The sequence below is a fragment of the Azolla caroliniana genome, unplaced genomic scaffold (genome assembly GCF_043228905.1).
Source record: "Azolla caroliniana isolate FFs.n. ecotype wild unplaced genomic scaffold, voAzoCaro1.0.p SCAF_13, whole genome shotgun sequence".
Taxonomy (NCBI): domain Eukaryota; kingdom Viridiplantae; phylum Streptophyta; class Polypodiopsida; order Salviniales; family Salviniaceae; genus Azolla; species Azolla caroliniana.
Window position 1 is genome coordinate 1,130,830 of NW_028230448.1, and position 22,997 is coordinate 1,153,826.

A 22,997-nucleotide genomic window follows, 5' to 3' on the forward strand; every position below is an offset into this window, starting at 1 on the left:
TAGGCTAACAAAAGTTGTTTACCTTTCACCCTCTTCTCCTCCACCGTTACTTTCTTAGGCTTCGCGATTTGTCCAACAATCTTTAATCCTTTCCAGGATTTCCTAGCCACAACTTCTATGTATGTATCCTTCTTTATTGATGAAGAGAGTGTGCTCTTTCCCTTCACCATCATACCTCCATTCATAACAATAGTATATGACTGCACAACCGATTTCCCAAGCATGAATCCTTGTGCATTCTTACCATGGTTTGCTAAGGCTTTTGTTTTAGCCCGAGTTAACCTTCCAGAATACTACAACCCATCCATATGACCATCCTCAAGAGGTATCACAGTTTTGCTCTCTTCATTCTCTTCTCTCATAGCTAACTCCATGTGAGACTCGCCTTGTAATGAGGAAAGCACAAAAGCTATCATATGCTCATGATCATTCCCTCCCTTCAAGGGCTTGTCCATCATAGATTTGACAATATCACAGTCAATTACAATATCATAACCCTCCTCTCTATCAAATTGTATACCATTATTATTAAAAGGAATTATTTGTAAATTTGTCTTATTAACTTGTGAATTATCATGAGTTGCACGTAATCTTTTGCTAGATGTTACCCCTACACCATTAGATGTCCTCACCAAGGATTTCCTATAATGCTTCCTTCTACCTCCCATCGAGCCTGCACCATTAGTGTTGCTAGAAAAATGTTTGTGAAGAGTTTGTTCATCTTGAACAGGACAATCCTTGACCACATGTCCAATACAATTACAAACGAAACATTAATAAGGAAGTCCAGAATATTTAACTTTTTGTACCCTCACTGGGGCCTGAAATATAGCGGGCAGCCTAACATATGAAGGCAATGGCATGCCCTTATGACCAATTAAACGTATATATCGTAGGTTGAAATTCCCATCCACCTAGAGCACTACATCAAATTCTTCATCCATCAATTGAGCAATCGTGGAGGCCATATATGGGATCACTGGTTTCCACTCTTTTAGTAAGGCCGGAAATATAACTGAAAAAACAAAGTAATGAGATAATTGTTCACTAACTGCATTTAGGTCGAATCTAGGCTCCCATTGCAAGAAATGCAGCAAAATGCCATTGATCCTTGTAGATCTAAGCCGTAACAACTTCATCGCCATATCAGCAACCGAAAACTCGACATGATAACAACCTCTACCTAGGAACTGAATATCTACAATCCGATGGAGTTCTTCTTGGAATCGCGCTTGCATCAAGTGACACAACTCCCCACGACTAGGTCAGCCACCGACAAGAAGGATATGGTAATAGGAATAGGAGCCATTGTGATGAGGAGGCGTGGAGGATATACACAAGGCTGTTAGAACCTTTTATTGCAATGCTTTCCAAATAGGTGATTGCTTGATGTGTGTCCGCACTCTAATGTATGGGTGGTTGTGGGTTGAGCAAAATGAGTATGTAATTTGTATTTTGGGGTCAATCAAGGGCCAACACCCAGAACTATGTGGTAACTTATGGTTGCCTCAAACAGATTGTTTGATATTGACCTATTATTCGCTTGTGGATAAGCCAATTGGATTTTGTTATGCCTTAAATTTCTTTTGCCATATATTTTTAGAGTTTCCTCATGTACATATCTTCTAGAAAGATTAAAGAGAGCGTCATCTCTCAATATGAATATGGATAAATAAGAAAAAGCCTTTATAAGAACTTATCAATTCAAATTTCAAGGTCTATCCATTGATGACCTTCTAAACAAGCAAAACTAATTTGGATATTAGTTAATCTCCTCTTAATTTGGATAAATATAGGAGGGAAGCATCTACTTTTGTATCAAGAGGTTAAAGACAATGAACCTTTGTCTTTGCTCGGAATCCTGTTAACCGTTCTGCCAGAAACACCTTCGATACGCCTACAAGCTATCGGTATCAAGGGAAGTGTAATCGTGAAGACTGGTGCACGGAGGTGTCGTTAGGGGGAGAACATGGAGAGCATACCCGGAATAGAGCTCGGGTTGTATACGTAGTTGAGACCTTAAAATCAACGACACATAGATGAAAACAACAAAAGCTATAGATATGTATTACTGCAATAGTTAGCGATGATTACAAAAGAACACGGCCCACAGCCGGTAGCCTTACAAAGCTCTTATAACTATGAACCGACCTCCCTAGGCTCTGGATATCTCTCCCTTGCCAAGGTACGCAGACCTCGGTTTATATACTTCTTTTCCTTCATACAACGCCAAGCGGTCGGTTGACTGTGAGGCTCGAAACTCGGTGCTTTACCTAATTCTCCCTTACCTACTCGCCTTACTTCCGGCGTATTATATTTAACTAATTTCTATTTTTGGCCTATGGACAACACCTGGCACGCCCGTGGGACAGGACTTTGTCTGTCGGACCCACGGTTCACCATGGATTTAACAAAACCACAAATTACAAAAATGGCCCGTTCTGACGGGGCTTAGAGGTTGGTCTTATTCTTCTTCCAATATGCCGAGGATATCTTCGGGGGCATGGGGTTGGGTTGGCTGCTTGGCCGGTGGGGTTGGTGTTGCCGAGTTGGGGATGGCGGTGTCGGCGTGTGTGCCCTCATCTGTTGGGACCGATGCAGGCAAGGTCGGGGTTATAGTCTGTGGCTCCGGTGGGATGTGGACGTCGGTAGGAGCAGACTCCTCCGGTCTAGTTGTCGTGGGGTGTGACTCGGTTCCTTGCTCGGTGTTTGTGGGAGCTCTATGACTCCCGGTAGCGAGTCGTTCTTCCTCGTACACTTCAGCTTCTAAACAGAACACTATTAGATCGTCGTTGAATTCCTCCAAGAGTTGCTCGATGGCTGCGATGTGGGATGTTGCCAAGCTATGATATTCTTCCGGTAAGTCCTCACGGAGGGTTTGGATGCTAGTGTCATCCATCTTGTAAAACCCTCGGCCCTCCTTCCGTCGGTTCTCGGCATCCGTGCGTAGTATGTGTAGGTCCGCGGCTTGGGCTGACCACTCCTGCCAAACATGGTCAAGCATTTCTTTGATCTTTGTGGTGAATTGTTGGCGATACTTCTGGATTAGGGTTTTGATTTTGGTATCGTCCACACCGATGCTCGCGCGGTGAACTTCCAATGCCTCCCTTGCGGCCTTGGCTTTTGCTTGGCTTTTGCGGGTGAAGAGTGCTAACATAGCTTGATTATCTTTTGCTTTTTCCGTGATGAGCGCGATGGTCTACTCATAACAGTTGGTCAACTATGCTACAGTTTCGTCCCTTTCCAGTCGCCAGGCGTCTCAGTGTTGTTCTTTGACGGCGATGTGCTCGGATTGCAACTGGTGATATGCATCGGAAATTTTCGCTCGTTGCTCCTCCGAGATCCTCCACTTCTGCATATGTTCGTTGGCCATGTCCTGGAAGGCTCGTTGATGACGGCATAATTCCTGGTTGTCGGCGAAGAGCTCTTGTTCCCGTTGGCTATTCTGCTCGGTTTCTTTGATGAACCGTTCCTTAGCCTCAGTGATTGAGACTTGGAGGGTCATCACCTCTCGTTCTCGTGCTTCAAGCGCCACCGACCTTTCAGAAAGCAAGCGCTTGAGGTTCGCTTCGCGGCTCGCGGCTTGTTCTCGTTGCTGGCCAAGAATGTTGTTGTGATTCTGTTCTGCCATTTTGGCCAACGCGATCTGGGCCTAAAGCTCCTCCTGGTAGTCCCTAAGGGGAGGCCCTATCTGGGATGCCGCTTGTTGGAGTTGTGCCGAGGACTCCCTGTCTGTCTGTGTCGCTTGTTCCATGAGTTCCTGAGGTGGTGGCATTTGTGTCGAGGCGTGGCTGGTTTGGGGGTGCGGGCTGATATATGCCTGTGACGATGGCTCACTTGCATGTACCAAGTCTGTCATTGTGCTGGCCTCGGCCGTGGCTACCATGGGGTGGGCGGTGTCGTCTTTGTGTGCTACGGTACCTTCAGCACTCGTGCTCGGGTTCGGAAGAGTGGCTAGTAAGACTGCTTCACTTGGCGCAGGGAGGATTAAGGGCGGCTGTTGCTGCGTGAGTGTCGCTAATTTCTCCTCGGCGGCTTGCCATAGGTCAGTAGCCCGTTTGGCTTGCTGATGCACCGTTTTGATACATCGAGCCATGTCCTTGGCTGCCATGACTCTGCTGGTACTATGTCCGTGGAGGGGGGGCTAGCCTCTTTTGATTTCTACCGTTGGTCACCTTCGGTTTCTGTGGTTGCCTCTCGAATGATATGGCATCTTTTTGGTGGCTGGTCCTGCGCGTTTGGGGCCGATGGTGTTGGCTCCTCAGCATGTTTCCTCTTCTGCTGCTGGATGGCCAAGGGCTGCTGGCTGGTGGACCGTGGGCTTGGTTGAGGAGAGGTCATTGATGTCCTTGGTGGCCTCTAGCGTATGGTGGCATCCTCGAGGATGGCCTCGGCCTCATCTCATTCGACACGGGTTGTTGTCACCGCCCGTTGTCTTTGTGTTTTTGGTGGGGGTGGGGCCGAAGCGGAAACGGGGTGTTGAACGCCTGCGGGAGGTGGAGAAGACGAGGATTCTTCCCATTCTTCCTGAGTTATCTCCAAAATCTGCCCACATTGTTTCCGTGGTGGTGGCGGAGAGATCAGGGTGCGATGAGGGGAAACCAAAGGAGGTGGGTAGAGGACTGTAAGGAAGTGGTTGATCACAGGCAACAGACGCTTACCGGTTTGGAAGGATTCGAGCGCCGCCCGGATTCCTTCGCCTGTGATGATACCCTAGTCGATTTTGTTTCCCTCGTAATCACTGATGATGATCGCCGCTTTGCTCTGTGGCATACTGGTAGGGTTGGTATGCAGGGACGTGTACTCCATCAGGATGCGAGCGAGTTCCCCAAATGCCTTCTTGGATCCACCATAGGTGCGGTAGGCTTTACCAGATATGGAATACGCACCAAAGTATTCCTTCAGGGTCATAGAAGGGGGAATCTCGACCTCATGGTCACCTCCTCGTTTTAGTTCCAAGGCAGCACGTATCATATTGTTGGTGACTGTGTCCAAGTGGATTCGTCGTGCGACCGCTTGGGCATCAGGGTGCGCAGGGGCATCAATCACCTTTAAATAACCACCCAAGCCTCGTTCCTGAAGCCAGGAGCGGGTTTCCTATGAAGCTGCAAGAGGCATACTGGACTCGAGGTTCTGCTGTGTGGAAGATTGGGGAAGGAGGATTCGACCAGGCCGAGACAGAGTGAGGGAAGGAGATGGTTGTGCGGCAGCGGGGCTACGAGGGCAAGAGAGGTCTTGTGAGCAAGAGCGGTGGGAGCGATGAACGCGCTGAGAGCGAGAGGAAGCTTGAGAGCGTGGAAGCGATGAATGTTGGGTGTGCAAGAAAGCGTCTGTGTGTGGAGTGGGCTTGGGGTAACTATTTTTTAGCGAACGCCTAGGGTTTTGTGCATGAAGAGGAGCCTGGAGATTCTTGGGCATGGATGCCATAATAGGATATTATGGCCACGTGTCCAAGGGAGTTAGTGTTGCACCTTGGATGTTGTGCATGTGCCTTTAAATACTTAAGTGAATGTGAAAGTGACTAATCGGTGCCTCTAACTTGACGTGATTTGGGTGAGGTGGTAGGTGGTGTAGGTGGAACTAACTAATTGCTAAAACTATGCCTAATCCTACCTAATGTCTACTTTGGAATGCTGGTGGGTCCTTACTGAGGGGGACGTGTGGCCTCCTTCATGGCCGTGTCCGTGCCGTGAGACTCGGCGAAAGGGTTGGTTGGGGTATTTCCCTGGTACGGTCGTAGTCGGAATCCATTCACCCAGCTTTTGACTATTTCCCCGGCGAGGGTGCCGAGCTGGAATGTGCCATTAAACTCGTCAATAATCCAGAAGGGGCTGGTTCATCGAAATCGTAACTTTCCTGGCATAGCACTGAGTCGCGTCTAGAAAACGAGGACCGGTTTGCCTATGGTCAGTTCTTGTTCCAATCCCTTCCGATGTCGGTCCACAAAGGCTTTTCGTTGGCGTTGGTGCTATTCAAGTTGGGCCATGCTCACTACTCGGTCCTCGCCAAGTTCGAGGAGTTGTTCCAGCCTCAATTGTTCGGATTGGGCCTCGGGAAGTCATGCTTTAACTTGCACTCAGAGACTCGGGACTTGGAACTCGATGGGCATAACGGCTTCTAAACCAAAAGCCATCCAAAAGGAGGTGGATTGAATGCTCGTTTTGAATGTCATACGGTAAGCCCACAATGCACTCTGGAGCTTGTCATCCCAATCGGTGTGGTTCTCGTTGACGATCTTCTTTAGGATTGTTTGGAGAATTTTGTTAGTCGATTCTGCCAATCTGTTTGCCTGTGGGTAGTATGGTGTGCTTTTCTTATGTACCATTTCGTAGTGAGTCGTAAGCTCGTGTATTATATGGTTTATAAAGTGCCCACCTTGGTCACTAACGAGCTCAATTGGACATCCATAACGGCACCAGATATGTTCGTACACGAATTTGGCCATGGACATTGTTGTGTTGTCTCGTAAAGCCTTTGCCTCGACCCATTTTGTGCAGTAGTCCGTGGCGACGATGATATACTTATTACCGGTTCGGGCCATGGCTGGTTTGAAGGGTCCCACAAAATCTAAACCCCATTTTTGAAATGGTTCCAATGGAAGAATGGGTTGGTGTGGCATTCGAGCTTGTTCCATCGGCTGTCCCAACCGTTGGCACAAGTCGCACTGTCGGCAGAACTCGTGGGCATCCTTTTTCGTTGTAGGCCACCATAACCCACTCTGCCATACTTTCCGTGCCGTGGACTCTCCGGTGTAGTGTCCGCCGGCGATTCTGAGGTGGGCCTCTTGGAGGATGGCCTTCTTCTCGAATTGTCAAATGGCCTGACGCCATATTCCGCCCGAGCCTTTGTGATAGAGGATGTCGGAAACTAGACAAAAGTTGTGGCTACGTACTGCGAGTTGTTTCCGTACATCGAGGGCCATGTGATTGGGAGGCAAGCCAGTACTAAGGAAATGGGTCATCTCCGTGATCCATTCATCTTCTTTGTCGTCAGTTAGCGTTGCGAGATGAAATAAGCCGGCATCGGGTAGATCGTCATACGTGGGCTCGGCAGGGTCTCCGAACTCGAGGCGGCTTAGGCAATCGGCGATAGCGTGTTGAACTCCGGATCGATGTTGTATATGAAAATCAAACTCTTGTAATAGGAGCATCCATCGAGCCATTCGACCTATTAGGGCTTGTTTATTAACCAGGTAGAGGAGGGCCGAGTGATCGACGTGAAAGGTGAATTTTCGGCCTAAGAGGTAATGCCGAAAATTACTGATGTTGTAGATCATACCGAGGGCCTCCCGTTCGGTGGTTGAATAGTTCTTTTCCACGGCCGAGAGACGTCGGCTAGCATAATACACTAGCCGATACCAATTTGGGGGCGTGCATTGCATAAGTGCGCTCCCGATGGCAATATCTGATGTGTCCACGAAGACGTGAAAAGGTTCCGACCATCTCGGGGGTTGTACAACTGGGGCATGCGAGAGCATTAATTTCAATCCTTGGTAAGCCTCGTCCTCGATTAAAGTCCATTGAAACGGGAGTCGATGCACCGCCGCGTGTAGTGTTGTTGCGAAATCGGCCAAGTGGCGTATCATCCGGCTGTGCCATCTGATTTGTCCCAAAAATCAGTTGAGGCCTTTTGCGTTTGAGGGTGCCGGGGCTTTTAGGATGGCTTATACTTTATCCGGGTCCATGGCGATACCTTCTTGACTGACAATGTGTCCGAGTAGGTTGCTTCTTGTGACCAAGAACGCACACTTTGCCGGGTTTAAACTTAACCGAGCCTGGCGACATTGATCAAGACAAAGGCGTAATTGGGTCATGTGTTCCAGTCGCTGACCATATACAGCGAAGTCATCGAGAAAGACTTGCATGAACGGCGGGATATACTCGTTAAAAATTTCGGTGATGGTGCGCTGGAACGTGGCCGACGTTGTTTTTAAACCGAACATCATGACTTCTACCACGAAAACACCCCATTCCGTGACAAATGTTGTTTTCTCTTGATCATCCAGGTGCATTCTGATTTGGTTGTACCCACTAAACCCGTCTAGAAAGTTGTAGCATTCGTGACCTGCCACATGTCGAGAACACTATCCGTGAACGGGAGAGGGAAGCCATCCGTGACCGTTGCAACATTAAGCTTGCAATAGTCCACACAGACTCAGATTTTCCCGTTTTTCTTGGGGACGACTATGGTTGGGCTTAACCATGTGGCGCATTTTACCGGTCATATGAACCCGACTCGGAGGAGATTGTCTATTTCTTCCTTGACCTTAGCCGCATAATTGGGGTTCACCCCGTATCGTCTTTGCTGAACCGGCCGAGCGTCCGGGAGAAGGTGGATCTGGTGTTGGTAGTATTGTGGGTCCAAACCCTTCATATCCGTGTAAGACCATGCGAATACATCCTGGTAATCGGTGAGTAAGTGGATGAGGGCTACTCGTTCGTCGGCTGGTAAGTTATTAGCAATCTGTAGGGTCTGAGGGGTCTCGTCCGAACCGAGGTTCAGTGTTTCGAGCGTTGATGCCTTCACGCATTGGGAGACGGCGAGTTCACGTTCAAAAGCGTCCCGAGCGTGTCGTAATTCGGCAATGGTGGTGCGATCGGGCTCATCCTAGGGAGGTGTATTCACCGTGACCTCCTCGTTTAGAGGTGTGCCGACGGCCGACATGGCGTCGATTTCAAAGAGAGGTATGATAGTGGGATGGTCTTCTAGGAAATCGCCCACCTCGTCATCGGCTAATCCGTCGAGCATGTGCACCCCTTCCGCGTATAACGGCGAGGTGTTGTGGGGCGTGGTTACGCGTTCTTCGGTTATGATCCGGACCTTGGTCTTTCCTCGGCGAAACGAGATCATGTTGCATTGCTAATGTTGTTTGATATTGGGTGTGAGCAACCATGGTCTGCCCAATAACATTGGGTAAGCCCCCTGTGCTTCGAGTCGTAAGACAACGGCCGAGATAGTGAAAATGTGGCCTCCTAGAGTAAAGTTGAGGTGACGGATTAATCCAATGGGGCGAACCGATCGTGTGTCGGCCATCCGAAACCAAAAGGGGCAAGGTTCCCATTGATTCAGGCCAAGTTTACGACAGGTAGCCTCGCTGATGACATTCACGCCAAAGCCGCCGTCGATTATGCACCTGTGCAGGTCTTTCCCTTTAATCATAATTTTTATGGCTGGATTCTGCGCATCCATGAGAGGTGGACCGTTCCTGGCTCGGTCAGGTGCAAAGGTGGTGCGGTGGACTGGTTGTTGGCCGTGAGTGAAGCCAAGGTGTCCCGAAAATGCGACATGAGTGGTAAGAGTTTATGCAAAGGTAAGCAAATCCTGGAACTGGTAAGGGTGTCCCACAGCTGGTCATCTTCTGCCGTCGTGGATGGAGCCGAGGACTGTGTTGCTCCGATGGTCGCATCCACACCACAATGTTTTTGTTGGCCGTATCCATCCATTCTTTGGCTGCTTGCCGGACTTCGTCCTGAACTTGCCATGGGGTAGCCTAGGCTTTGCTGCGTGTTGTGATGTTTTGTATGTCATCCATAATACTATTCACGGCAGGAGCCTTTCCGCGGTTTGTTGTTGGGCATTGCGTAGCGTAGTGACCGGGTTGGTTGCACTTGAAGCTATGATTTGCTCGATCGTTTGGTTGTCAAAATTAGTAAGTGCAAGAGTCGTTCGTAGAGGCTCCCGTAGGCTGGACAGGAATGCGTCTGGAATGCTTTTGTGCAGAGACATCGTCGGTCACATGTCTGTAGAGATCTCGGAACCGGATCGTGAACTGTGCGACCATCTCGTGTGGTTCTTATCGCATGGAGAAGAACTGTCGTAGCAATTCTCGTTTGGGCACCTCGCGATGGAACAGTTCTAGGAATTATGTGCGAACGTCGTGGAAGGTGCCAAACTCCCCTGTGTTGAGGCCAGAATACCATCGTGCAGCTGGTCCATCGAGGGATAACGTAAACTCGGCAATTTTTGAGGCCTCGATTTCGGCAGGTGAGAGGCGCTGGGTTGAGTGGTTGGCCTGCCAGGTGGACACGAAGGCACAGACGTACGATTCCGCGTCGGGGTTGTCGGTGTATTGTGGGTAAGGATACGGCATGGTATCGAATTCGGATTCTTCCGGTAAAGCCGGAAAAGGGTTAGGGTCAGGGTGGGTGACCTCTAGAGGGCTTGGTGGGGAGGTTGGTGTGGACTCGACTCGCGACCGAGTAGCATGTGGCGAGGATTGCAACCGGTGAGCCTCCGATGTTTCTCGGAAGGACTGGTCCGTGACAGCCGAGTCGGAAGTGCCTTCGACTGGCTCAGGGCGTCGGCCGGATGGCCGAGAACGCTTGATGCGATTGGGCGCCGTAATGGCGGCCGAAGGTTGTCTTCAACGTAGTTCGCTATGATCTCACAGATGTAACCGAGCGTGCCAAATTGTGTTAACCGTTGTGCCGGAAACACCTTCGATATGCCTACAAGCTATCGGTATCAAGGGAAGTGTAATCGTGAAGACTGGTGCACGGATGTGTCGTTAGGGGGAGAACACGAAGAGCATACCCGGAATAGAGCCCGAGTCGTATACGTAGTTGAGACCTTAAAAGCGACGACACATAGATGAAAACAACAAGAGCTATAGATATGTATTACTGCAATAGTTAGCGATGATTACAAAAGAACACGGCCCACAGCCGGTAGTCTTACAAAGCTCTTATAACTATGAACCGACCTCCCTAGGCTCTGGATATCTCTCCCTTGCCGAGGTACGCAGACCTCGGTTTATATACTTCTTTTCCTTCATACAACGCTGAGTGGTCGGCTGACTGTGAGGCTCGAAACTCAGCATTTTACCTAATTCTCCCTTACCTACTCGCCCTACTTCCGGCGTATTATATTTAACTAATTTCTATTTTTGGCCTATGGACAACAAATCCCCTCTTGATACTCTCTCTTCTCCACTCCCATTTTCCTCTCATTTATTTTTTCCTTTTTTTCCATCCCTCACCATTTTCTCTCCTCTACAACTTGATTGGTTCCCAAGTCATACCCTACTTAAGCAACCAAAAGAAGTCAAGGAAAATTAGGAAACAAAAACATGTTAAAGAGAATAACTCAAACACCCAAGATTTGCTAATAAATTGAATCATTGCCCACCCAAGATTTGCTAATAAATTGAATCATTGGGCAATGAACAACTTAAGTATGGTTTCAACGAATGAGGTTTATCATACAATTATTGGGAAACATATGTGGTTAGAAAAAAGGGTAATTAAGGTATGGTATTTTCATAGGCCAACAATTTGGTGGAAAAATGTATTCCAGAAGGGTTGGTGTTCACATTTGTCATTTAGAGCCAAGGTGTTTATTTGGAGGATTATGGTTGGTGGATTATCATTGGGTGATGCTTTATGCAAAAGAAAAATTGCTAGGGTCTTCTGTTTCTTTTGTACGGTGGAAGTAGAGCACAGTCGACATCGATTTATTTCATGTCCTGTTACAAAGATGGTTTGGAAATTTATTAATGCAATATGGATGTCCTTGACATGAGTGATAAAATCTCCTTTCAAATGGGTTTTTGCACAAGTGGAATTAGGAGGTCTTTCACCTTCTTTTCAAATTATTTTGGATTATTTGAGATATTATGGGCTTTGGTTTATTTGGCATATGCGAAATGCTTTTATATTTGATGAACAAAGTGGAATACACCATTATGTGTTGAGATTGAAAGGGTTCCTTTTATGGCAATTTTCATTGTTGGATATGTCAAGCATATTTAATCATGAAGAGAGACATGTAAGTTAGTTGGGCATCACATTCGTCATTTGGTCTTATAAGAAAGGTATGGGATGTTTGAGGGACATATTCATGGTTTGTAATGATATGAATATGTATCTCTCTATGTAGATACGTAAAGATGACTTACAAGTTGTAATAGTGGTTTTTTTTTACATGCAATTAATATAAGTGTGTGATTTTACCGGGAAAAAAAAATTGGGATTCGAACCCAACATCAACTTACCACTAGGGTGAGCTAATTTCTAATAACAAAAACGGAAAAAGAGGAAAAAATAAAGGAACTCTAATTTTTCCTTTTAAAACGTGTTTGTTTCCAAATGTTTTCAAACGTTTGTATGCTTGCATGAACACGTTTATTACGTTCTATGGAACTTGGGCTCATCAATAGCATCCCAAGGAGATATAATAGAACTAATTATGTATTTACAATGTAGTAATAGCCATATAATATGGGTTGAGATTTAAGTGTCTATGTTACAATATCAGGCATTAAATCATTAAGTGTTGGGGATGAAATTTTGATTTACTACCCTTGACAAAAACGTGATCAAGCTTGGATTTAATTAAGTGAGTTGTATCTAAACTAATACATATTCCTTGTGTTATATGATGGAATACAAACTTTTGACATGATTTGTGCGTGTCTTATTTCTTTTAATGTCTTCAAACGTGTTATTTAAAAAAGTGTAACAAAATTGTATTATAAACTCATGAAGACATTGACATAGACTAGTTTGAACACTTACAAGTGATTGAGGCAACAATATACAAGCAATGTCAATGGTGGAAAATATGATTCTATTCAACATAATGATGATGAAGGCCATGGTGATGGCATGGGTTAGTTTCTTGACGATTGGTTTGAAAATGTTGAACATGTTTCTTCTCATGTGCACTACTTTCTTTGCGAGGAAACAACCAAGAAAATTGTACCATGGATGTGCACTAACATGACTTGGGACACTAGTGGAACCATTAAAGAGAATAAACCCACCCTTGGTTAGACCAGAGAAACATTGGATGGTTAGAACTCAATAATCATGGCAACAATCAATTCAACCTTATGTTGAATTTGGCACCAACACAAAGACATGAAGAGGTTGAGTTGTTGCTTCAATGTAATTATATCCAAATTGTGAATTCCATTAAACAGAATTGCCAAATAGTAAGGCCTAAGGAAACATCCATCACAACGTGAATGTGTTCCCCCAATATGTATCTCGTACTTAGGCCTCCAACACCACCATTAAATGGGTGTAGCTACGGTTCTTACTACTATAGACTCAATTCATGCCTGTGGCGTCTAGGCTCAAGGTTTAGGTTAGATCTCGGATCCATTCCTTAGAAAGAAGTTTATGTTTTCCCATGATCAAAGATCCATCTGAGCGTATCTGCTCATCTCTCCTTCTCTACCATGCGATGATTTCGATGGATAATACATATGTATGGGTAATGCATTTTTGTATGCTGTTTCTCGACCTGTCTTCACAATGTGTTTTATCCTGTAGAGATTTAGGGTTTATTTGCAAGTGTGTTTATCTAATCTGGAACACTTTGTTGGTAACTCATATGTATATACAGTATATATCATCAATACAACAAAATCCTTTGATATCACATAGAGAGAGAAAAAAAACAGAGTAGAAAGAAGGGGCTTTTTACAAACAAGAAGAAAGAAAAGAAAAGACAGTAAAAGAAGAAGAAAACGTGCATTGGAGGCGACTCGACGTAGTACTGAAAACCACAGAGATGTTTTCCCCCCTGCCTGCGACGTGCAATGAACGTGCAGACGACCCAGAACATATCTTCTTCTTCTTCTTCTTCTTCTTCTTCTTCTTCCTTTTCTATCACACACAATCCTCTGCATCGGTTCCAGGTTAAACAAGGTAAAGCCATCCATCCATTCCCTCATCATGTTTCCGTTTTGGTTTTCTTCCAATGATTCCGTTTAGTATATGAATTCTCATTTGGGTTCCTGCCAAGGACTATTTAGTTTATACATTCTCATTTGGGGTTTCTTTCATTCATGGGATTTAGTATATGAACTCAAATTTTGGGTTTTTTCCATTCATATGATTTAGTATATGAATTCTCATTTTAGGTTTCTTCGAGTGATCTGATTTAGCATATGAATTCTCATTTTAGGTTTCTTCCATTGATGTGATTTACCATATGAACCTCATTCGGGAAAAGCATTTAGATCCTCATAGGATTTGATTCTCAATGTGCATCCATGATGTACATGCATATGATCCACATAAACATGTACATGTTACTGCATAATATATTCATACATGTTATCATCAGTTACTATCGAGTGAGAAATCTGTTAATGGTTCTGAAATTGTGCATTTTGATTCTCACAAGACAAAGCACAGTGGGTTTACATAATTGATTATATCTAGGGGATAGTATGTGATTGTTTTATGGTTTGGTTATGATCAAGGATCAATGCGACTTGTTGTTACATGCAGTTGATGAAGCGAATGAACATAGTGGGGTGTTCTACCATCATTTGCACATGCCTACTCTTGCAGGCTGGATGGAGTCCTGTAGAGAGTTATCAGAAACAGGGATCTGGTCTCACACACTTAGAGCTCGATCCTGGCAGTTCTTGGAGAAAAATGCTACAAGAAAATGGCTCCATCACCAAAGATGAAACAGAGAAAGTGGAGACAAAAACAGTGAGCAAGGATTTCCAACTAGAAAATAGCACTATTCTGGAAAATCAATCAAATATAGCACCCATTGAAGTGGCAACAACTGAAAAAGGAAAGATAAAGTCGAGACTATCTCAGCCAGAAGTGGTCAACAAACAGAAGGCCAAATCTGAGACCAAGGTTGATAATACAACTACCGAGTCTTTGACAGTTGAATCAAACACTAATGTAACTACTATAGAGCCTCATAAAGAAGATGTTAAGATGGAGAAGATTCCTAAAGAGGCCAACAATCAAACTTGGGTAACACCTTTAGATGTTGTTGGAATTCAACAAGCTGAAAAGGTTGACATTGAGGCGAGAAATGGATCTAGATTAGATGAGAAAATAGCGCAGAAGGCTGATATCATCCATTTTGAGATCGGAGAGAAGAACAGAACCGAAGCACTAGGAAAGAGAGTTGAAGAAGAAGCAGCTCAAAAACAAGAACATGTGAAAGAGGAGAGAGCTGTGGGAGATGAGGTTAGGCCTAAAGAGGAGATTATCAAAATGGTAGAGAATGAGATTGAGCTAGAATCGCAAACAAAGGAAGTCAGTCGAAACACTAGTGAAGTGGAGAATGAAAATATAGATGGTGATGATGATGATAAGGAGAAGAGGCAACAAAATGAAGAGGAAGAAGAAGATGTTGTAAATACCCTAATGTTGAATGAGAATGAAAGTCATGAACACGATAGAGACCAGATGACCGATGAAGAAGCTCAAGAAGATATCGAAACAAAACTGCAAGAATTGAAAAGAGGGAATGATTTTGAACCCATGCGGGAAACGAATCCGGAAACGAATTCCATGGATGATGAAGATGAGAGTTACGATATAATGCAAGAAATTGTCGACTTTCCGAGCACACTCCAAGAAACGGCCGGAAAAGTGGCCGACCACTTGCGCCCGGATGTGCAAAAGTGGTCCGAAACCTCCAAGGTCTATTTCGATCTCGCGAACCAACAAATAACGGAAAGCTTCTCCCCATTGGTCGGGAAAGAATATGCACCCACCATTGCAACATGTATCTCGTATGGCCTCTTGTTCCTGCCATTGGGGATAGTTATTATCCTTTTCGATCATATCCGAGCATTGTTGTCATTGCAAAAGTTCTTGCACTTTGTCAATATCTATCTCACCGCGTATTTCGCTACCCTTTGGTTCATGTCTTTCGTCATCGGCCTCGAACCCATGGCCTTCGTCTTTGCGAACAACTTGTCGGGATATCTCTCTCTTCAGTTCTTCCAAGCTTTGGGTTACTTGTTATACCTCATAATGCAAACCTTAAATACTATCGCTTCTTGCAAATCCGACACATTGCTGGGGAAAATGACCTCCTCACTTCAATGGTTTGTCACAGTTCTGGTTGGTCTTCATTACTATGTCCTGGTTTTCCATCCTGCTGTTTCTTTGAAACCACCTCGTATTACTTGGAAAATCTATGTGGTCTATTGTCTTACTTTCGCCATCCTATGCCTCTTTCCTAGGATAAGATGGATCAAGAGGCAATACATCAGTAAGGATGGTGTAAACAAGAAGTGTTAAACTTTTATCCTTAAATTATTATGTAAAAAATGGTGTCAATCTTTAATATAATCCAATGCAAACTTTTGGAAATTTTTCCCTACGAGAAAATTTTGTGCTTTCCAAAACCTTACCACAACAATTACAATGGAAGTATTAGAAATTTTAAGAGTACATATCACCACTTGTGTTTGTACCTTTGTTGTTGGTATGTACTATGTAAAAGTATTGTGTTCAAAGCCAACATAAACCCTTGAAAAACGTGCTTTGATACAAAATTGATGCATGGTGAATATCTCAATGAAAACTTAGAAGAAAAATAACATAACGAAAAAAAAAGATATGGTTAAATTTGTTGGGATGTTTGCATTACCTCTTGTTCTTGTATTTCAATTCTTGATAATTTCGTAGCATTGTGCTGGTTTTCTTTGACCTTTTGGAGCCTTTCTCATAAAAAGGTGTTAAAGCTTGCTTCATGATATTCTCAAATATTCTCAAACCTTCTCCAAGTAGAAGGATTTATGGTTGGCTTCCACTATGAGACTTCTATTATGTCCTACAAGACTAGAAAATTTTGCAGTTGTCTATGTGGATAGCAAACAAGATGTGATTGTTTTCTTAATTTGCATGACCTTTCTTGAGCATTACTTGTTGTTGTACCATCATTAAGGTAGGATATGAAAGCTAATCAAGTATCTTGTTAATAAGTGAAGGTCAAATTATGATTGTCATTAGGGATGGTTGATACAAAAATTTCCACAAAGTTTTCAATAGTGTTGTATGATAAAATGTTTTCAATCCTTGGGGAACGCAACGTTATTAGTTGGTGGAGAAGGTTGCTCAACATCATTTACTCAAAAAACTAGTGTGCAAGTTTTGCATAAAAGGAAGCCAAACTCCACGGTGTGAAGTGACAACAAGACAAATGTACAAAAACATTTGAACCCCATTGCCAAGCACTGATGGCTTCGGTAAACAATTCAACTAAGAGTCTGATCTGTCATCTACATGCACACTGGTTGGACATTGAAACCCACTTTGGTTGAGACATCCATTAGGAGAAAACAAATAAATACTATGAAACATACAAAAACAAATAAAATATTGATCAAGGAAATCGTCACACTCCATGGAACAATTGTGCATCTAGATATATATCATTAGGAAAAGGGGACAAAACATGTACCAGATAAACACAACCCTTCGTTGAAATTTTGTCCAATAAGATTGAATTCAACCCAATCCAAAGGGGACAATGGCGTGTAGCCAAATAATATTAACTCAAAGTAGAACTTATGAAGATATATCTAGAAGAGACAAATATTAAGTAACGGAGTGGAGTGTATGTGAATTTGCCATTACTATAAAGGTTTGTGAATTGGATTGGATTTAGGGACACCTCAATGATTTGAGGCTTTATAGATCAATAGGTAAAGAAGCAATTATGGATGGAATGTTTTAAAAGCTCTTTATTACATTTGTTTGATGGAGTTACTATATGTAACTCTTCGTCTATTCTACCTTTGACTCTTACGTGAAACTTATACCCTCAAGTAAGTACTAAATTATTGTAAATATACTTAGTCAATGGGTCGATTACAAAAACTGGCATCAACGCACCTTAATTCCTCATCAACAATGAATTGTTTCTCTATATAGTTTTTTTTTAACCAAAAAAACTTTGCTTCGCATTAGTTAGCAAACAAAATACATCAAAGTTCAAACATTAAGATCCACAAGGCCTAACGTTCGAGGGATTGAACTATCCAACAACTCCCAAAATAGCAACAATTTCAACAAAACTCACTTTATCCTTCCCCCCACAAATTTGGTCATAAATCCCCACCCCCTACAGAATTATCCCACCTACACTTTTACAACAAAGTTATCCGATTACCACAACTATGGTAACTTACTTGTACCACAACTATACATATTTACATCTCTTGTCCACTAATGGGAACCATTGGCGGAAACAGCCACCTAGGTGCTTGGTTTCTCTATATAGTTAACTTTGAGCTAGCCCATTTCCATGCATCATAATTTTCAAATATTTCTAGTGATTTTCAACTTGAAAGGGTAGTCTTAGTGATTCCAAAGTGTCTAAGACTAAATAGATACCGATTTGAGGATAGGTGTTATAAGGCTAGTCATTAAATTCAAACATGCAATTTAGTTTTTCAATCAAGGAACTATTATGGGTGCAATGATTCTCGGTTTAGTCGTGTGGAATGTCATTAATAGAGGTGACAAGTTTGTTGTTTTTTGTGTAGATCGGTTTGTTTACTACTTACATATTGATTTCCAACTATGGCACTAGCTCGGGAAATATGGGTTGAAGGTACAAGAGGTTGGACAAGTTATGAATCTTGCATTGGAAAAAGGCAGAGAAAGGTATATAAAGACTGAGAAGATGGGCAGGATGAAGAGAAACCAGGTTTTTTGGCAATGTTTAAGCCGATGTTTACAGCCTTATTTATCTTAAAATTGCCAGAGCTACAAGAAGACTACGGCCAAGAAGCGGCAGATTACCTCAATAGCTTGATTGGAGAGAGGGGATTTTTACTGCCAAAGTGGTAGAAAAGGACACATCACATGGGAAAGTTAAAGGCCAAGGAACGGGCACAAAACTGAGTGTTATTCTGTATGAGATTGAGCCATTTGAATCTGTCTTATTCTATATGAGATTGAGCCATTTTTTGTAGGAGATTGAAGAAAAGCAGATGGGATGCCAAAGAGAAACTACTTGAGTCTGTGATGAATACCCAATTTTTTTCAAGGAAAAGAAGGAGGTGGATGTATTATGTGGATTTCATTATGGGTTTTGATTTGTTCTATGGCTGTTTGATTTGTTCCATGGCTGCGTCATCGAGATGTCTCCAAAACATCTTACATTTTCAGCATATGATCCCATAGAATATAAATCAATGGTAGTGGCAAAGAAGTTAAATGGCAGAGAATGGTTCTGGTTGGACAATGTCCCACATGTTCAAGCAAAGGTGAATGGAAAAGAGGTGATAAAGAGGCTTATTCGTGCTAAAGTGGAGGCCTTCTCAAGGTTTATATGTGGTCTTATAGCTCGACGTAGCAATGGAATTTTCTCAAGGTTTATATGTGCTCTGCTAGCAAAGGTGTTATTGGCAACAATGTAGTTTTTTGATAATATGTATTTGTGCAGAGGAAACAATATTATGTACTATTTGTATATTGCCTTTGGCTTTTTATTAATACCAATGGAGTATATTTTTATGGAAAAAAAAAATGGGTTTAAGGTCTAATCTCAATAATAAATATGACGAGTTTTGTTATGGTAAAAAAAACATCCCAATTTAACCACAATGCGTTCATGGGAGCATATAAGTGGAGTGTGGTGATGATGAACTTTATTGTCAACTTTTGTTTATTTACAACTTATTATCAATATGTGAAGAATGGCACAAAAAAGCAATAAGAACCTTAAGGAAATCCTCCTTTATAAAAAGCAATAACACACAAACATGTTCACAAAATCTTTGAAAAAGAAAGTTACTCTCCTACGAGAGGTCAGGGAAAAAAGAACCAATAAAGTATGATCGAACATTCTGGCACTAAGGTCTAAGGCCTACTACATTGCTCCTTGTTTTTACCTTTTTTGGATTGATCAAATGTTAGGTAGCTCCATTAAGTTTGCTTGTTTACTTTTACTTGGGTTTGACGATGTCATCATTTCAAGATATCCATTGACATTTTCAGCCTTGGAGAAGTTGGAGGGAGAATCCAAAGTCATTCTATCATGTCATTATTCATACATCATCCAACACAACAAAAAGACAAACCTTGGAAAAAAATAAAGGACACGTGATGACAAAGCCGAGAGCAGCACGAATTTTAAGCAACCTCGAACATGCAAAACTCAAAATACATTGTCCATCTTTTTTCTAGCATTGTAGGTCCAGATCATTACCAATGTGCGATTATAACATCAATTCATGAAAATGCAAAAAGGCCTATATAAATACATGCTTTGAACATGAGTTTTTTGGCATAAAATCATAACAAATATCCCATGAGGGAAGATGAATAAAAATCTTAACAATTTTTTAACGTGTTGACGCATAAGGTCCTCAATGATACTCTCTACAAAGAGATGGATTAGCCCCCAAAAAAAATTTTAGTATAGAATCAGAACAAATATCCCAAGAGGCAAGATAAATAAAAATCTTAACAAATTTTTTATGTGTCGATGCATATGGTCTTCAACGATCTATCAACGATACGCTCTACAAAGAGATAGATTAGCCTCCCACGAGTTATTCAGTATAAAATCAGAACAAATATCTCACAAGCAAAGATAAATAAACTTCTTAACAAGTTTTTTATGTGTCCACACATATGGTCCTGAACGATACTCCCGACAAAGACATGAATTGGCAAGTTCAAGTTCTATTCCACTTTTGATTCCACTTAACTATGCCAGTTCTATGCCACTTTTGATTCTTCACTATGCAAGTTCTATTCCACTTTTGATTCTTCACAATGTGAATTCTTTTAACTATTTGACTTTGATATAATTGGTGTCTAGAGCACACTAAAGTTAGGAGTTCGCCTATCTAGCAAAAACTTTTGATCTTCAGGGGGAATCCTAGAAACAATGTTGATAATTGATGATGCACTAAAGAGATTTGACATCAAATGGATTTTAAGTCTCATATAATGTCTTTCTTAAGCCCACTTTTATGTACATAATTCTAGCGCGAGCACGCACACACACAATTTTAGTATTCGTTAGTGAATAAAACTATTAATAATTGCCCGAGAACCTCTACCAAATTTTAGTTAGAGGAGGCCACAAGGAAAACTAAATTCTATCGCGAGAAACCTAATTTGAAAAGTTGTTCTAAAACTTGAAAACCAAGCCCGAATTCGCAATTTTCCTTGATTCATGAAACACTCTATGGCTTGTCATCGTTTCCATATGGACATACCATTAACTACGTTACTACGTAGTAAGCTTGTGTTCTTTTGATTGTTTCAAGTTTTGGGAGTGTTTTCAAACTTTAAATTCAATGGCATTAAATTTGAGAAGAAATCTTGCAACCCATGTAATATCATGTCGCAAGACATTAACTTGAATAGAAACCCACATTGATCCAAGTAATACTCGTAATATCCCATGCCTATCGTCGTCATTATAGGAAACATCATGAATGAAATTTAGTGAATCATTTTCTTACCATGGATAACACCTTTCGTAGATAGAACTAAACTTGTTTTTATGAGAAGCAACTTGCTTCTCAAAATGAACTATGTTTGGTTTCCTAATAAATTAGTTTAATTCACTGAAACGCCCTAAATATTTAATTCATTCATAGTGGATTAAACATGCTTCAAAATCTCAGCCAAATATCAATGTTTAGACACTTCAATTTCTGTTAAAGAAGAATTTATCTATAGCATTTGGTTGGGAGTATATATGACATTTTAAAAAAATACAAGGGGTCAACTCGATATTCTCACACAATATACCATGGATATCATTTATATCGCCCCTTCATTTAGAGCATGTACAAATAATGTAACTACGAACTTGTAGGATGTGTGACAAGCTATTGTGTTAGTAATTCATATTGTTTGTGGCTTGGTGAATGGGGCCTACAACCATCACTTCCCACTTGGGCAATGCGCCTCTGTCGCTTTTTTTCCATTTGCCCTTTGTAAATTAAACTTTACCATTCTATCGTAAATGAAAATGCTAATAATGTGAGGACACACACGACATAATTTGACCACGAGTTGAATTACATTTATAGCATCACCTGTTTAAAATTTAATAGCAATATACTTGGCGAGATTTTTAAGTCCTCTTCCTTTATGTACAACTTCAAGAAGTCACCAAACCCAACTACTAAGATATAAAGTTCTCGATTGCAATCGTGAAAAATCAACGTTCCACTTTAAGATAGTCTCAATTCTTCCAACTTTAAAAAAGAGGCAACTTTGTGAAATCGTAGTCATATAGGGTATGACTTTCAGAAAATGCCTAACTTACATGGATTTTGGGAGTTTGGTTTCAAAAGCACATATGATGATATTGTTGTTAACATAACGATCACGTGCAATGCCAATTCTACTTTCAAGTAAAGCACATGCTTAAGTCTAACGATATGGTTGTCCATAAACTAATTGACCATCCATTGCCCAGTTGAACTGTAAGAGTTACTAATGTATGCCACGATTATGGTGATTAAAGTGCACAATGGTCCATCAAATGACGAAAGATTGATTGAGATGGCAAAGCCAACATCAACTTAAACCAAACCAGTTGTCTATCATCCACAACTTCACAACGGGGGATTTACACACAAGCTCTATGATCAATACAATGATTGAGGTTACTATTAAATGCCCAGAAGACCGATTACAATGATCAAGGTATGAATCAAAGACCCAGAGGGGATCGATCGAGATGGGGGGAGGGGGGTGGACCACTCAGGGCTGCTCCCCCACCCACACAAATGATCCCAGCCTCAACACGATCGAAGCAAAATGCTTCTGTAGGGTGTGACGGATGGGAAAAGATCAATCGTTGCTGCCATTGAAGGTAAGGTCCGGGTCGGTCAGAACGTGAAGGAAGGTCAAGGGGGGGGATGGATGGGGTCCATTGAAGCCCATCCTTTTCCTATACACATATATGTACATTATACATATATGAATGTATACATATTTATAAAGTATGTATAATATGTATTTATAAAGTATGTATATGAATGCTTGACTAAGTCAAGTCTATGGGGCGCAAGAGGGAATGGGTCAGCGGTCAAGGAGAGCAAAATATGTACATACACAGAAAGAAGAAGAACGAGAGAGGAAAAAAATGGAAGTTTGAACCCATCAATGAATGAATGAATGAATGAATGAATGAATGAATGAAAGAAACATGATGATGATGATGAGGATATGGCTTTTTTGAACCTCTCCTTCCTTCCCTCCCTCTGTTCTGCTCTGTTCTGTTCTGTTCCTGTC

General features: G+C 42.3%; 1 protein-coding gene across 1 annotated transcript; it reads left to right on the plus strand.

Annotated features, from left to right (window-relative positions):
- Nucleotides 1–13,471: 13,471 nt before the first annotated feature.
- On the plus strand, nt 13,472–16,088 carry LOC147855924 (uncharacterized). The gene is made up of 2 exons (XM_087329289.1): nt 13,472–13,655; nt 14,244–16,088. The coding sequence occupies exon 2, from the start codon at nt 14,247–14,249 to the stop codon at nt 16,014–16,016; it is 1,770 nt and encodes a 589-aa protein (XP_087185415.1). The 5' UTR covers nt 13,472–13,655; nt 14,244–14,246; the 3' UTR covers nt 16,017–16,088.
- Nucleotides 16,089–22,997: the final 6,909 nt, after the last annotated feature.

Coding starts and splice junctions, on each gene's coding strand:
- LOC147855924 (XM_087329289.1), top strand. CDS start 14,247: ATGAAGCGAATGAACATAGTGGGGTGTTCTACCATCATTTGCACATGC.